We start from the raw sequence: 14,542 nt of genomic DNA on the forward strand, positions 1-14,542 counted from the left end.
CCGGAGCACTGAAGAGAACCTGGGAGTGTCCGAGGATGTAGGTGACATGGGAGCTGCCTGGGTACCTTGTACAAACTTGCAGAATCTGCATTCTGTGATCACACACTATCTGCACGTTCATGGAATGGGAGTCTTTCCTGTTGACGAAGGTACCGGGTTCACCTGCTGGCGCCTTGAAGGCCACATGTGTACAGTCTATTGCATCCTGGACACGGGGAAACCAGCAATGGCCGCCAAGCCTCTGGCTCGCTGTGCCTGACTTGCCTGTTCGCAGCGGAAGTGGATGAAGGTCAATGCACCTCTGAACAGAGCGTCTGTAACCTGATTGACACAAGTGTGGACAGCTGATTGGGAGACACCGCAAAGATCACCTACCGAGCCCTGGAAGGACCCAGATGCATAGAAGTGAAGGAAAACTGAGCTTCAGGGCTGCTGGCATGGGGTGTCCACCCACACAGTTAGGGGAGATCTCAGGGTCGATCATCTGACAGATGTAGTTGACTGTCTCCCTTGAGAGTCGGAGCCTCCTTCGGCACTGAACTCAGTCATATTGAGGTAGCTGCTTCATCGCCTGTGTACCCTGGCAGTAGGATAGTGGCATCTTCTGCAGCCCCTTCCACCTTGGACAGCCTCTTGGCCCTGTGCCCCTTGTGCCTGCGCCTGGCCTCCCAAAGGTGACTCCCCTGGAGGCTGATTGTCCACTCCTGGCCTCCTCCTTATTCTATCCCTCCCTTCCTCCTCAGAGGAGCTGCCTCCAGTGGACATGTCAGAACCCATACCCCCAGGCTAAATGGAGGCCTCTGGAAAGCTGCAGACCCGATAAAGATTACTATCTGCAGACTGCTGAGCTGAAGCTTCAAAGTACGGAGAAAGCTGTTGGAAATCGATCTGAACTGCTGACAATCATACAGGCAAGTTTAAAACACTTTCTGCAATAAATACTTCACATAAAACATTAACAACCCCTCTAAGCCCACATATCCTGCCCGTGGATGAGTTTTGTTAAAAAGTCACTTACCTGCCTGCCCATTGCGCCCGTGCACCGAGCCGAAGATCGCACGGGCACCTCTAAATCGGCATCGATTGCCGAGTTAAGGGCCTTAACAAGGCCTTTAATTAATGGCGGGTGCGAGTCACACTTCATAGCGCCCGCCCAGCTAAATACCGTGATGGCGCGCGCTGATGTTGGGACGCTCACCCGAGGTCAGCGCGCAAGATTTTAAGCACTGATGTGCGAGGTCCGCCACCCGCATGTCAGTCATAAAATTCTGCCCTATAACTTCATTAAACTTTTTACAACCCTGCATGAAACCTCATCCCGCCGCTGGATGAGGTTTCATGTTTTTTCTATTTGTTGCCGGGGCTCCTGGCCTGCCCACCAACCTTAAGGTTGGACGGACAGGTCCTTTAATTGTTTAACTGATCCTGTCAATGGCCTCAATTGACCATTGACAGGTCGGTGGGCCTGCAGCTGATTTTGCTGCACCCCGACTTACCTGAAAATTTAAGTGGGGCGGGATGATGTCAGGGGTTCCGCCCGACATCATCTTGTGTCATCTTACATGTCGGCGAGCGGGCCCCGCCCCCTGCTCACCAACGGCAAAATTCTGCCCATAGTGTAAATTATGAACATGTCCCATCTCATGTGACATTCTCACATGAGGGGGACATGTTAGGGAATTTTTGTTTTCTATTTTTAATCTTTTTCAAAGTGGAAATGATCTCCCTGAGGCTGAACTTGCCTCAGGGAGATGTGAGCTCTTTCGTGCACATGTGCAAAAGAGCGCACTCTCGCTTTTGGGGAATCACCCCTGCCCGCACAGTAAGTGCAATAGCTTCTCCAGCGGGGATTGGCTCCCCACCCACCGGAGATTGGGTCGGGCCCACCCGCCCGACAGGCAGAAAATTCTGCCCTATGTTATGTTTAAGTTGATAGGTTGTTAGGTGAGCGAGTAAAGGGGTCACAGTTTTAAGTTGTACAAGATCAGCAATGTGATGAAAGGTGTTGTCAACAGTGCTATCAGGCAGCACTTACTCAGCAATAACCTGCTCACTGCTGCTCAGTTTGGTTCCACCAGGGTCACTCAGCTCCTGACCTTATTAGAGCCTTCGGCCAAACATGAACTAAAGGAGCTGAACTCCTGAGGTGAGGTGAGATTAACTGCCTTTGACATCAAGGCAGCATTTGACTGAGTATGGCATCAAGGAGCCCTAGCAAAACTGGGGTCAATGGGAATCGGGGGAAAACTCTCCACTGGTTGGAGTCATAAGTAGCACAAAGGAAGATGGTTGTGGATGTTGGAGGTCAATCACCTCAGTCCTGGGACATTGCTGCACCCCCCCCATGATCAACATCCTGGGGGTTACCATTGACCAGGAACTGAATTTGAACAGCCATATAAATACTGTAGCTACAAGGGCAGGTCAGAGGCTTGGAATTCCATGGAGACTCAGCTCCTGACTTGCTAAAGCCTGTCCGTCATCTACAAGGCACAGGCAGGAGTGTGATGAAATACTCTCCACTTGCCTGGATGAGTGCAGCTCCAGCAACACTCAAGAAGCTTGACACCATCAAACAAAGCAGCCCACTTGATTGGTGGCACATCCAACACCTTCAACATTCAGTCCCTCCACCACTAACGCACAGTGGCAGCAGTGTATACTGTCTGCAGCAATTCACCAAGGCTCCTTCGACAGCACCTTCAAAACCCATGACCTCTACCACCCAGAAGGATAAGGGGAGCAGATACATGGTAACAACAACGCCTGTAAGTTCCCCTCCAAGCCACTCACCATCCTGACTTGGAAATATATCACCGTTCCTTCAATGTCACTGGGGCAAAATCCTGGAACTTGCTTCTGAGCACCACATGACCTGCAGTGGTTCAGGAAGGCAGCTCACTTCCATCTTCTCAAGGGCAATTAAGGACAGTCAATAAATCTAGCCTAGCCAGCGAAGCCCACATTCCCTGAAAGAATAAATTAAAAAACCAGGTTGGATGCCAGGAGGTGGTTCTTTTCTGGGAAAAGTGAACCTCCAGATCAGGCTGCTGACTTGTGCGGTAGGCACTGCTTCACTGAATTCTGCACAAAGGCAGGACTTCCAGCAACCCAGCCTCCGCACTCATTCCGGGTCGCCTGCCCTGACTCTTTTTGCAGCCTGAACCCTGCCCTCTGCCCCCTACACCCCCCAACATTGAAAATCCGGCCTGTGAGCAGACATTTTTAAATGTCAGGTTCGCAGGGCTGGGAAGTCTCCCAATTCAGTGCACCCAACCCAGGGACGGAAATCTGGGCTGATATTTTTGCCCAAGAGCCAGATTCTGCAGTCTGATTCTACCCCTGTGCTGCCAAAGCTCAGGATTATTCCCCAATTTAAAAAAAAAATAACCCAGGCTCATAGCTGGGCTGCTAAACCTCACTTTTGCTCCCAAGTATAGCTAAACAGGAGATTCCTAATTCCAATGATTGGCATTTTGCAGCCAGCCCTGAATTGTCAGCATCCATCCCATGCCCATGAAGAAATGCACGGTGACAGCTGCACCCGCTTCACCCTGTATCTTCCACAACCAGGAAGAGACATTCATCTGGTTTGTCAGGGTCAACATTCAAATCCAACTACTGTTTCTAAAAAAAAACACAGGAGATGAAATGATGATGTTGTGCTAGACCAGAACCTTAGTTCTCACTCATTAAAATTAAAAAGGTGGTCGAGAATGCCAGTGTTTCTCATTAGCTGTTCCTTTTCTATATGAGTACGAGGGTGGAGAATTGGAAAATTCACCCCAGTTTGCTAATATACTTCCCCACCTTGGACCATTGTAATCTTTGTTCAGCAGCATGACAGATGAGAAAATACTGAATGCTAAATGATTTAGAATGAAAGGCTGCCACATTCTGAGGGGATTGAGATGGCTGAAAGATTAACACATCCTCCAAGTTCAGGAGCCAGAACTCAATTGCTCTGCATGACCCTGCCAAAGGCAGTTTAAAGGTTAATGTGCAATTCTCTGACACTGTATGTCAACCTCAGTCTCTAAAAAGAAGACTCCTGTTCTCCACCCTTCCTGATTTATTTCCTATGTTCTACATCTCTCATCCATTTCACCATCATCTGTGTTGGCTTTAAACTAAAAAAGGGGGCAGGAAACATGGTAGGAGGATTCAGGAAAAGGTAAATTCAAAGTTGGTAAGGGAAGAGTTGAGGCTCTAGAGCAGACAGTAAAGGTAAGCAAAGTGAAGCAACAAGTTGTTGTGATGCCTGCTAGGGTGGTAGAAAAAATTCAATAGTAACTTTCAAAAGGGAATTGAATATAAACTTAGAAAATAAAAGGTTTTGCAGCACTGTGGGGAAGGAGTGGGGTATTGGACTAATTAGGATAGTGCTTTTAAAAAAACAGTACAGGTACTGAATAACTGTATGAGTCTACGATTCATATGGTTATCCCAAAACAATAATTGGAATGCAGGCTGCTGTCTGCTAGAAATCTTCCATTAAGTACATAATTTGCTTCTCAGTACCCACGCACAAAGGGTTACCTTTGGCTCTGACAAATCACTCTTGCGATATATCACCAAGTAATAGTAATACTAGTTGGCACAATTAAAGACATTGAAATAGATGGTCCATTTAATACAGGGATTTAAATTTATGTGTGAAATTCAAAGTAATAATTACATCAGATAGGTGGATCCTACTGAGTTTTTTGCTTCTTCTTCCCTACGATGTTACAAAACTTCTTCAAGATTAAAACAATCAGCACTGCAGTAATTAGAAACACGGACAAGAGCAAGGCAACCACATCTACACAATGGTGGGCATACCAGGGGAGGCGGTAAAATTCGGAGCGTAAATGGGCTGCACCTCTGTGCCGTGCGACATACTCAATCCAGAAAACAGCTCTTTGCATTGGAGACTCCAATTGGTCCCTGTGGAGAGCAGACAGCTTCTGCATGTTAACCCTATAAGATGTGTTGTTTATGACTTCATTGAGGGCCTGCAGTAGATCTGTTGACTGCATGGTCGCGGCATCAAGCATTTTGGCCGCTCCTCGGACTTTAAGCCTAATTAAGTTGTCAAATTGATCGTAAAACAGTGGGAGGCCAACGACTGGCACCCCATGATAGATGGCTTCATAAATTCCATTTGTCCCACCATGGGCAACGAAGGCTCGGGCCTTAGGATGTCCTAGCAGATCATTCTGAGGGATCCATTTTACTAGTAGTGTGTTATTTGCTACATTGGGAGGGATCTCTCCATTGTGTCTCCAAATCACTTTCTGAGGTACCTGAGCAAAGGCCTCCGCTATTTTCATTGTAATGTCCAGTGGCAAAGAGTTGACAAGGCTCCCTAGAGACATGACGATAATCCCGTACTTCCCTGAGGTCTGAACAAATTCCTCAAGCCCCACAGGCAAAGGTTTTGGTGATTTACATTGGAAACCGCCAATGTAAACAATATTTGGCATGGTGGGCCTCGGGAATTCAAATACAAAATCTACTCTCATCAGCCACACGTCTGCCTGGAGGAGAACCGTTTTGATGTCCATGTCCATGCCTAGGTATCGCCGGCAGGCTTCATTGTATATGGGGTGAATAAAAAATTCAGAAATGAATAGCTCAAGAAGATGTTGTAAAACATTTCGAATTCTTTGGAGAAAACTCATCTTGTCTGTCAAATGCGACCCAAGTAGGGGGATATAGGAAAGTGGTGATGGGGCAAAGAGGAAATGAGCTTCTCCCATCGTGATCCATCGAACATTGTACACCAAAGGAGCTTTCAAATAATAGGCGAGCATTGAACCGATACCAAGAGCAGGGTCCGTAAGCACTAAGTCAAAGTTTGCTTCTTCAAGTTGTTTCAGCAATTCCTTATCTTCAAAAATTCTAGTAATGAACTCTCCAGCCCAAAGGTGCCATTCACGCAGAAAGGATATTGTCTGACGCTGGACCTGAATAAAAGCCCAAGGGGCCAAGCCATATCTTGAGGCTGTTAGCAACCTTTGAAGAAAATGTTGTATTCCACTTGAATCATCAAAGTTGGTAGTTCCGCCTTGCAATTGGACAGTGATTGACTGATAGAGGTCAGGACTTTCTTTAATGTACCAAGCCTTTGAGGAATAAAGAGCAGTAATGTTGTGACCATGGTGTCTCAATTCTTCAATTAGAATTTTCATGTTGATCCAATGGCTTCCATCAACAGGTACAACCAATATCTTAGCTCCATAAGTAACTGGGAAAGAGACGCTGATGATGGCACCCAAAACACATGCAATCTGTAGTCTGTTTCTTAATCCACAATAGTCCATTTCCATGGAAATGGTATGCAGGACCTGTCGTAGAATTTAACAGGAATATTAGAGATCCAACATTACATTGCCAAATATCAACTCAGATCTACTTAGCTCATTCACTCCAGTGAGGTTCTGATCTATTTAGGGTCCACTTCAACATTTCTCTCCTCCTCAGCCTGTGACTCAGAACAGAAAAACATCCAAAATTTCAACAACGCACCACATTTGCCTCAATATTTGATTGTGCAGGACCAGTTTTACTAGGGTGTGTCCAGGAGAGGTTTCCGGAACAATGGCCAGAATTTTAGGCTTCCCACCCCCTGCGGATTGTGAGGCCGGAGGGAGGCGTGAAACTGCACGGACTGGATTCCCTCCAGGCTCCTGCCTCCCCTGCCCTGATTGCAATTTTATGCAAGGACGGGCAGGGCCTCAGATGGGGGATCGAAGTGGGGGGGAACCCAAAAATGAACGGAGTTCGATCTCGGGGGTAAGTCAGGGGCAAGAAGCCCCCCTTCTGATGTGGGGTGCCCTCCCCTTAAGGCCTGTTGACATCCGGACCTTTGTCTACTACTGGCTGATCCCCCAGGAATCCGATTACCCCCCCCTCCAGATCCCCCAGGCCTTCCCTACCCTCCCTGCCCTGGGACCCCTGCCACTCACCTCTCCTCCGGTTCCCAGCAGTTCGTGCCTCTTCCAGCCACTCCAGCACTGTTGAGACAAAAGGACTAGCAAGTCCAACAAACAGTGGACTCTGGTTTCTACCTCATATAGCAGCAAGAGAAACTCCTCTTAAACTGCACATGATCTGCTTGTTTTAGTTTGTCTTATTTGGTTCAAGGATTTGTAATTATCTACATTTGGTTTTTAACCACAGCAAGGTTGTTATTAGTTAAACATCAACGAAGCACAAGCATGAAGCAACCAAAAAATAAAGCAGATGTAGTCAGTCTGAAGGAGCCCTGTTCTCTAATTTGAACAGTGGTTTCAATAATTACACTGCTTATTTAATAACGGGCCTGCATTTGCTGGCAAAATAAGGGTGAGTTTATAATGAGCATGCCGTTATTTGTGTGTAAACCATGCAGCAACTTATGGTGAAGAAGAGATAGCCTGTGGGCTATGAATCACCACAAGTTGCTCTACCATTATCCTCAAAAACAATAGCTCACCCTCGACTTCCCTCTGAGTTTCAAGAAATTGCTGCATTTAAAAGTTATTCCTTTTTCTTTATTTTTCTATCTCATTTTTCTTTCTCTCTTAATCTAATCGTTTTGTCTTTCTCTTTTATTTCTCTTTTGTATCTGATTGGACTCTAATTCACACAGCTTCTTTTGCTGTCAATCTCGATTTCCTTCTGATTCTTTAAATCTTGTTAGTTAAGGTGCTAGACTGTCGGTCCCATCATACGCCAAGGCTTCAGATGCCTCACTGCCCACTTCCGTGTCATTATCCATGTGCATTTCGAGTAAATTGTGGTCCAAACATTTTTCAAGCTGAAGGGTGAGGGGGGGGAAGCCCAATTAACAAGGGAATGCTGAGAAATTGCCTGTATTCCACAGAATCTGGGTCAATAACTGCAGGCATTCAGAGATTAAATAAACTAAACATCAAGACATGTATTGCAGCTGTACTCCCTGCAATCAGTGCCATGTTGTCAATGTTATGTTGGTATTCAGTCTGTCTCATGTTTGAACTGGCACTGATCCAGGATGAGCATGACCAGCAGTGGGTTGGGGTGGTGGGGGGTGAGGACAGGGGTGGTGGTGGGGCACAGGGGTTTTGGGGGTTGACGGTGGTGGTGAGGTAGGTCACCTCTGGCTGCCCATCCCCAGATGACCCATGGTCTCCTGGTCAACAGTTGTCTCTCAACCAACATTGCTAAAACAGATTGTCTATAGTCACTTTCTCATTGCTGATTGTGAGACTATGCTGTCTATAAATTTCCTGCCCCATTTCCTACACTACAGTTCCTGCACATCAAAAAGTACTTCATTGACTGTAAAGTGCTGTGACGTTGCGAGAGTCACTGAATAAAATTAGTCCTTTCTTTAGTAGAGGTGGCGAGAAACCTCTTGTGCACAGTGAGAATAGAATAAAGGCTGGGTTTAGTTTTAAGCTTCCAAAAAAAAAAACTAAACTTGTGTTTAAAGGAATTAAATGACTTACCGAACAAGAAGAATAAACCCACAGTTTGGGAGGCTTGGACTCACAGATAGCTGAAGCTTGTGTTGCGTTGAATTATGTGAGCACAGCACAGCATCACCTCTCTTATATATATATATATATATACCCAGGCACCTCCCTGTGATCAAGGACATGAAATGCACCCAAACAAACAGAAGTGAGTCACAACTATGAAGCTTTTGAAACTAAATTTAATGACAAATGAGCAGAAGGTAACAGGCTCTTTTCAGCCAGCTATCAATCTGGCTCAGATGGATGCTAAGCTGTAAGTTCACCCTCAATCTTGTCCAGGTTTTTAAATCCTTATCCTTGCTTTCAAACCCCTCCATGGCCTCGCCCCTCCGTATCTCTGCAATTTGCTCCAGTCCTACAACTGCTAGAGATCTCCACACTCCAATTCTGACTTCTTGGGCATCCCTGATTTTCTATGCCCTACCATTGGAGTGAAGAGAGATGCGAGTTCAGAATGGGATCACAGTTGTAGGACTGGAGAAAATGGATCATAATATTTTCGTGGGATTCAGAGGAGGATTCCTGCTAACTGCTTTTAAATAAAAACATTACAAAATTTACCTTTTCCTTGGAGAGGTCACCAGCTGTCTCTTTAAGGGATGTCAGCAACGTCTCTGAATACTTGGGGATTTGTTGACTTGCATGTTCTGTACATTACTCTTTAAAAGTTACACGCAAAGTCCTGCAACAGGTATTGGATCTCAACTTGCAAATACTTGGTTTAGAAGGGAGTGCCAGGCACATGTTTAGAGGCCCACCTGAAAGTTGGATCAGACGAAAAATGGGAGTAAGAGGTCCCCACCCAAATTTCAGCTGCTGTTTTTCAAACAGGAAGTGAATGATCAACAGTTTACAGGCCCCCTTCATATATTCTCATTTTCCCTCTCTCTTTCTTAATCTCTTTACTTGTTTTCTCCCTTTTCATCAGTTTTAACACGCCAATATGCCTTCTTCTTCAATTTTAGATAATTTCTAACCTCTTTAATTATCCATGCCATCCTGAGCTTTGAAGCAGCCTCCTTTTTAATTGGATGCATTTACTCTACAAATTTGCAATCTTCTTTTCAAAGATGCCTGATTGATCTAGTCTTGTCTGCTAAAGTTTTTCTTTCCACCTCAGTTAGCTCACTCATAATGGGGCAGGATCTTACGCCCCATGGGCGGTTGCGCGCCCGGCCTGATCGGGTGTAAAATAACGCGCAATGACATCAGCAAGCATCCCGACATCATCACACACTTGTGTGATATTTCGGTTGGCGGGTGCACGCAAGAGTTGGCAGCGCGCCCGCTGACAATTAAGAGGTCTGTTAAGGCTCTTAATCAATTAATGTAAACCTATTTTTTGCTGCCCATTCAACCTTGCAAGTGGCGGGCGGGCGAATCAGCCAGGCAGCCTTTTGATTTTTTTTAAACAAACCTCTTCCATGGCCGGGATGAGGTTTCCACAATTAAATAAAAAATGAATATAAAGTTTTGGGCAGAATTTTTATTCTGCTGATGTTTTTGTGAGCGAATCCCGTGTCAGGACATTTTTTTCAGATTTTAAAAATCTTTATTTTTGATTTCAAAATTGTTTGGCTCCCTGCCTTCAGGGGGTTTCAGTGCGTGCTCCCCCACGCACGCGCAGGCTTTTGTGCTCGCCCTCCTACCGCCTCACCCCCCACCCCGGCAGCACTGAGTTTCGCCGCGCGCCTTTCACACTGACTGCTTGTTAATTGGCCAGCCGGTGTGAAATGGCAGCCGGGTGCCGGTCTCTGGCGGCGGGCCGCTTCCTTGCTGCTCCTGGGTCCGTCCGGCTGCTGCACGACCCCAAAATCCTGCCCATGTTTCTAAAATATCCCCCTTCTATTTGCTGCCTTTGTCTCTAGTTATAACCAGATTAGGAAGGGTGAACTGACTTCTCTCTGTGTCCCACTCCTGGGTTGGCTATAACAAAGCTAAATTCAAAAAGTCGGGGTTGCCAATTCAATATATACGCTTAACTGTGTGTGGCTCAATGTAAGAAATAAGTCCGCAAGGTTCCTTAAGTTAACAAATGAAGGATTTGTTTTATCACTAAAACTCACTCAGGTAAAGATGCAGAAAGTATTAACAACAGGATTAAAATGTACAATTACACCCAGCTACTCACTAATGCAAAAACAACATACACACAACCCCCCACAAGCATGTAAAAAAGAAATAAAATTGTGGATTATCAGGTCTTAAAACTTGACCAAGTGAAAAGGAAATTCAGAAATTAAATTATTCCTGGATTGGATGCTTGTTTGCAGCTGAAGAGTCACTTTCTAAAGTAGCGCTGGTACTGGGGTTCCTCACTAGAAAAGCCATTCTGCAGTTGTGGCTGGTTGCTTCTCTTTTCTCGTGGACTCAGTGATGTTGATTCAGAATCCTCCTTTAAGAGTTCTCAGTTTGCAGCCATGAGGTCTCCTGGTGAGTTTCCGACTTACAAAAAGCTCAACTTTGATTAAAGAGGTTTCCGAGAACAAGAGAAGGTAAGGCAGTTCCTCCTGTGCCAATATCCCTGGCTGCTAATTCAAATTGAGTGGCCCGGATTTTCCATTCGTCGGGCGGGCTTGGTAGGAGGTGGCGGGGGTGGTCGCGGAGCCGACTGCCACCCACGGTCGGCATCGCACCACAATTTCATGTGGGCAGGCCAATTAAGGCCCACCCAGTGTGGATCGTGAGGGGCAATGCTAAGCGCTACCTATGCGAGTGGAGAGAGGAGGGGGAATCAGGTCCAATCTGCCTGAGGCACAGGACTGCCTCAGGGAGCAGAATTTTCTGCCTGTTGGGTGGGCAGGCCCGACCCAATCTCCAGCTGCCAGGGAGCCGATCTGTGCCAGAGAAGCGGGCCCTGCCACCATTTCACATGGGCGGGCCAATTAAGAGCCGCCCAGCATGATGTCCGGCGGGAAGCACTATGAGCTTCCTGTGCAGGCGGGATGAAGGCAGGGGGGATTCCCCAAAAGCGAGAGTCGCTCTTTCGTACCATGTGTGGAAGTGCCAGGCAATGCTGTTCCTGCTCATCCACGTGTGTGGAGCTAGCTGAACATTCTTTGGATTAAAATGTCCCGGGTCTCTCTGCCTCCTTGGTGTAAATGCGGGTCATCGTTCTGCCCCTCATCATCGCCCTGTGCTTCCTCATCCTCTGAGGCACTGCTGGATTCATCATGTGCAACCTCATCCAGGGCGTCAGGGTCTTCATCATCAACTGCATCCCTCTGTTCTAGCGCAAGATTGTGCAAAGCGCACCATGCTACCATTATCACTGAGACGCGATCTGTGGGGTATTGGACTGAGACCCCTGAGCAGTGCAGGCATTGCAAGTGCACCTTGAGAAGACCGATGGTTCTCTCCACCACAGCCCTTGTGGTGCCGTGGATCCTATTGTAGCGCTCCTCAGCTTCTGTTCTTGGATGGTGGAGAGACGTCGTGAGCCACCTTTGGAGGGCATATCCCTTGTCACCCAGCAGCTATCCATCCAGTCGAGCCGGAGCACTGAAGAGGTTCGGCACCTGAGTGTCTGAGGATGTAGGTGTCGTGGGAGCTGCCTGGGTACCTTGCACAGACTTGTAGTATCTGCATCCTGTGGTCACACACTATCTGCACGTTCACGAAGTGGCAGCCTTTCCTGTTGATGAAAGCACTGGGCTCACCTGCTGGCGTCTTGATGGCCACATGTGTGCAGTCTATTGTACCCTGGACACGGGGGAACGCAGCAATGGCCGTGAAGCCTCTGGCTCACTGTGCCTGACTTGCCTGGTCGCAGCGGAAGTGGATGAAGGTCAATGCACATCTGAACAGAGCGTCTGTAACCTGCTTGACACAAGTGTGGACAGCTGATTGGGAGACACCGCAAAGCTCACCCACCAAGCCCTGGAAGGAGCCAGAGGCATAGAAGTGGAGGGCAACTGTGAGCTTCAGAGCCACTGGCATGGGGTGTCCACCCACACAGTTAGGGGAGATCTCAGGGCCAATCATCTGACAGATGTAGTTGACTGTTTCCCTTGAGAGACAGAGCCTCCTTCGGCACTGCACCTGAGTCATATTGAGGTAGCTACTTCGCCGCCTGTGTACCCTGGCAGCAGGATAGTGGTGTCTTCTACGCCCACCCGCACGGCAGCCATAAAATTCTGCCCACAATGTTTTGGTCTCAACAACTTTCTGTGGTAACGAATTCCACAGGTTCGCCACTCTCTGGGTGAAGAAATTTCTCCTCATCTCAATCCGAAATGGTCTACCCCATATCCTCAGACTGTGACTCCTGGTTCTGGACTCACTCACCATCGGGAACATCCTTCCTGCATCTACCCTGTCTAGTCCTGTTAGAATTTTATAGGTTTCTATGAGATCCCCCCTCATTCTTCTGAACTCTAGCGAATATAATCAAAATCAACTCAATCTCTCCTCATATGTCAGTTCCGCCATGCCAGGAATCAGTCTGGTAAACCTTTGCTGCACTCCCTCTATAGCAAGTACATCCTTCCTCAGATAAGGAGACCAAAACTGCACACAATATTCCAGGTGTGGTCTCACCAAGGCCCTGTACAATTGCAGCAAGACATCCCTGCTCCTGTATTTGAATCCTCTCGCTATAAAGGCCAGCATACCATTTGTCTTCCTTACCGCCTGCTGCACCTGCATGCTTATCTTCAGTGACTGGTGTACAAGGACACCCAGGTTTCATTGCACATTCCCCTCTCTCAATTTATAGCCATCAGCTAATAATCTGCCTTCCTGTTTTTGCTACCAAAATGGATAACCTCACATTTATCCACATTATACTGCATCTGCCATGCATTTGCCCACTCACTCAGCTTGTCTAAATAACACTGAAGCATCACTACATCCTCCTCACAGCTCACCCTCCCACCTAGCTTTTTGTCATTGCAAATTTCGAGTTATTTCATTTAATTCCTTCATCTAAATCGTTTATATATTGTGAATAACTGGGGTCCCAGCACCGATCTCTGCGGTACCCCACTAGTCACTACCTGCCATTCGGAAAAAGACCTGTTTATTCCTATTCTTTGTTTCCTGTTTGCCAGCCAGTTTTCTATCCATCTCAAAGCACTACCCCCAATCTTATGCGCCAATCTCTTATGTGGGACTTTGTCAAAAGCCTTCTGAAAGTCCAAATAAACCACATTCAATAGCTCCCCCTCATCAGCTCTACTAGTTACATCCTCGAAAAGTTCCAGTAGATTTGTCAAGCATGATTTCCCTTTCATAAATCCATGCTGACTCTATCTGATTCTGCCACTGTTTTCCACATGCTCAGCTATTAAATCTTTTCTAATGGACTCTAGAATTTTCCCCACTACCAACGTCAGGCTGGCTGGTCTATAATTCCCTATTTTCTCTCTGCCTCCCTTTTTAAATAGTGGGGTTACATTAGCTACCCTCCAATCTGTAGGAATTGTTCCAGGGTCTATAGAATCTCGGAAGATGACCAATGCATCCACTATTTCTAGAGCCACTTCTTTAAGTGCTCTGGGATGTAGATTATCAGGCCCCAGGGATTTACCGGCCATCAATCCCATCAATTTCCCCAACACCATTTCCCGACTAACACTGATTTCTTTCAGTTCCTCCCTCTCACTAAACCCTGTGTTCCCCAACATTTCTGGTATGTTATTAGTGTCCTCCTTTGTGAAGACAGAACTGAAGTATGTATTTAATTGGCCAGCCATTTCTTTGTTCCCCATTATAAATTCCCCTGTTTCTGACTGTAAGACCTACATTTGTCTTCACCAATCTTTTTCTCTTCATATACCTATAGAAACTTTTACAGTCAGTTTTTATGTTCCCTGCAAGCTTACTCTTGTACAGTATTTTCCCCTTCTTAATCAATCCCTTGGTCCTCCTTTGCTGAATTCCAAACTGCTCCCAATCCTCAGGTCTGTTGTTTTTTCTGGCCAATTTGTATGCCTTTTCCTTGAATCTAATACTATCTCTAATTTCTCTTGTAAGCCATGGTTTGGCCACCTTTCCTGTTTTACTTCTGCACCAGACAGGAATAAACAATTGTTGCAGTTCACCCATGCGAT

The 14,542-nt window shown here is 46.6% G+C and overlaps 1 protein-coding gene across 1 annotated transcript; it reads right to left on the bottom strand.

Moving 5' to 3' along the window:
• Positions 1-4,694: 4,694 nt before the first annotated feature.
• On the bottom strand, positions 4,695-6,308 carry LOC121281460 (UDP-glucuronosyltransferase 2C1-like). The gene has a single exon (XM_041194407.1). The coding sequence runs from the start codon at positions 6,306-6,308 to the stop codon at positions 4,695-4,697; it is 1,614 nt and encodes a 537-aa protein (XP_041050341.1).
• Between the last annotated feature and the right edge of the window lie 8,234 nt (positions 6,309-14,542).

Source organism: Carcharodon carcharias, chromosome 8 (assembly GCF_017639515.1).
Source record: "Carcharodon carcharias isolate sCarCar2 chromosome 8, sCarCar2.pri, whole genome shotgun sequence".
NCBI lineage: Eukaryota > Metazoa > Chordata > Chondrichthyes > Lamniformes > Lamnidae > Carcharodon > Carcharodon carcharias.

Bases quoted from the DNA above. Each gene is read 5' to 3' on its own strand.
- LOC121281460 (XM_041194407.1), bottom strand. From the start codon at position 6,308: ATGGACTATTGTGGATTAAGAAACAGACTACAGATTGCATGTGTTTTG.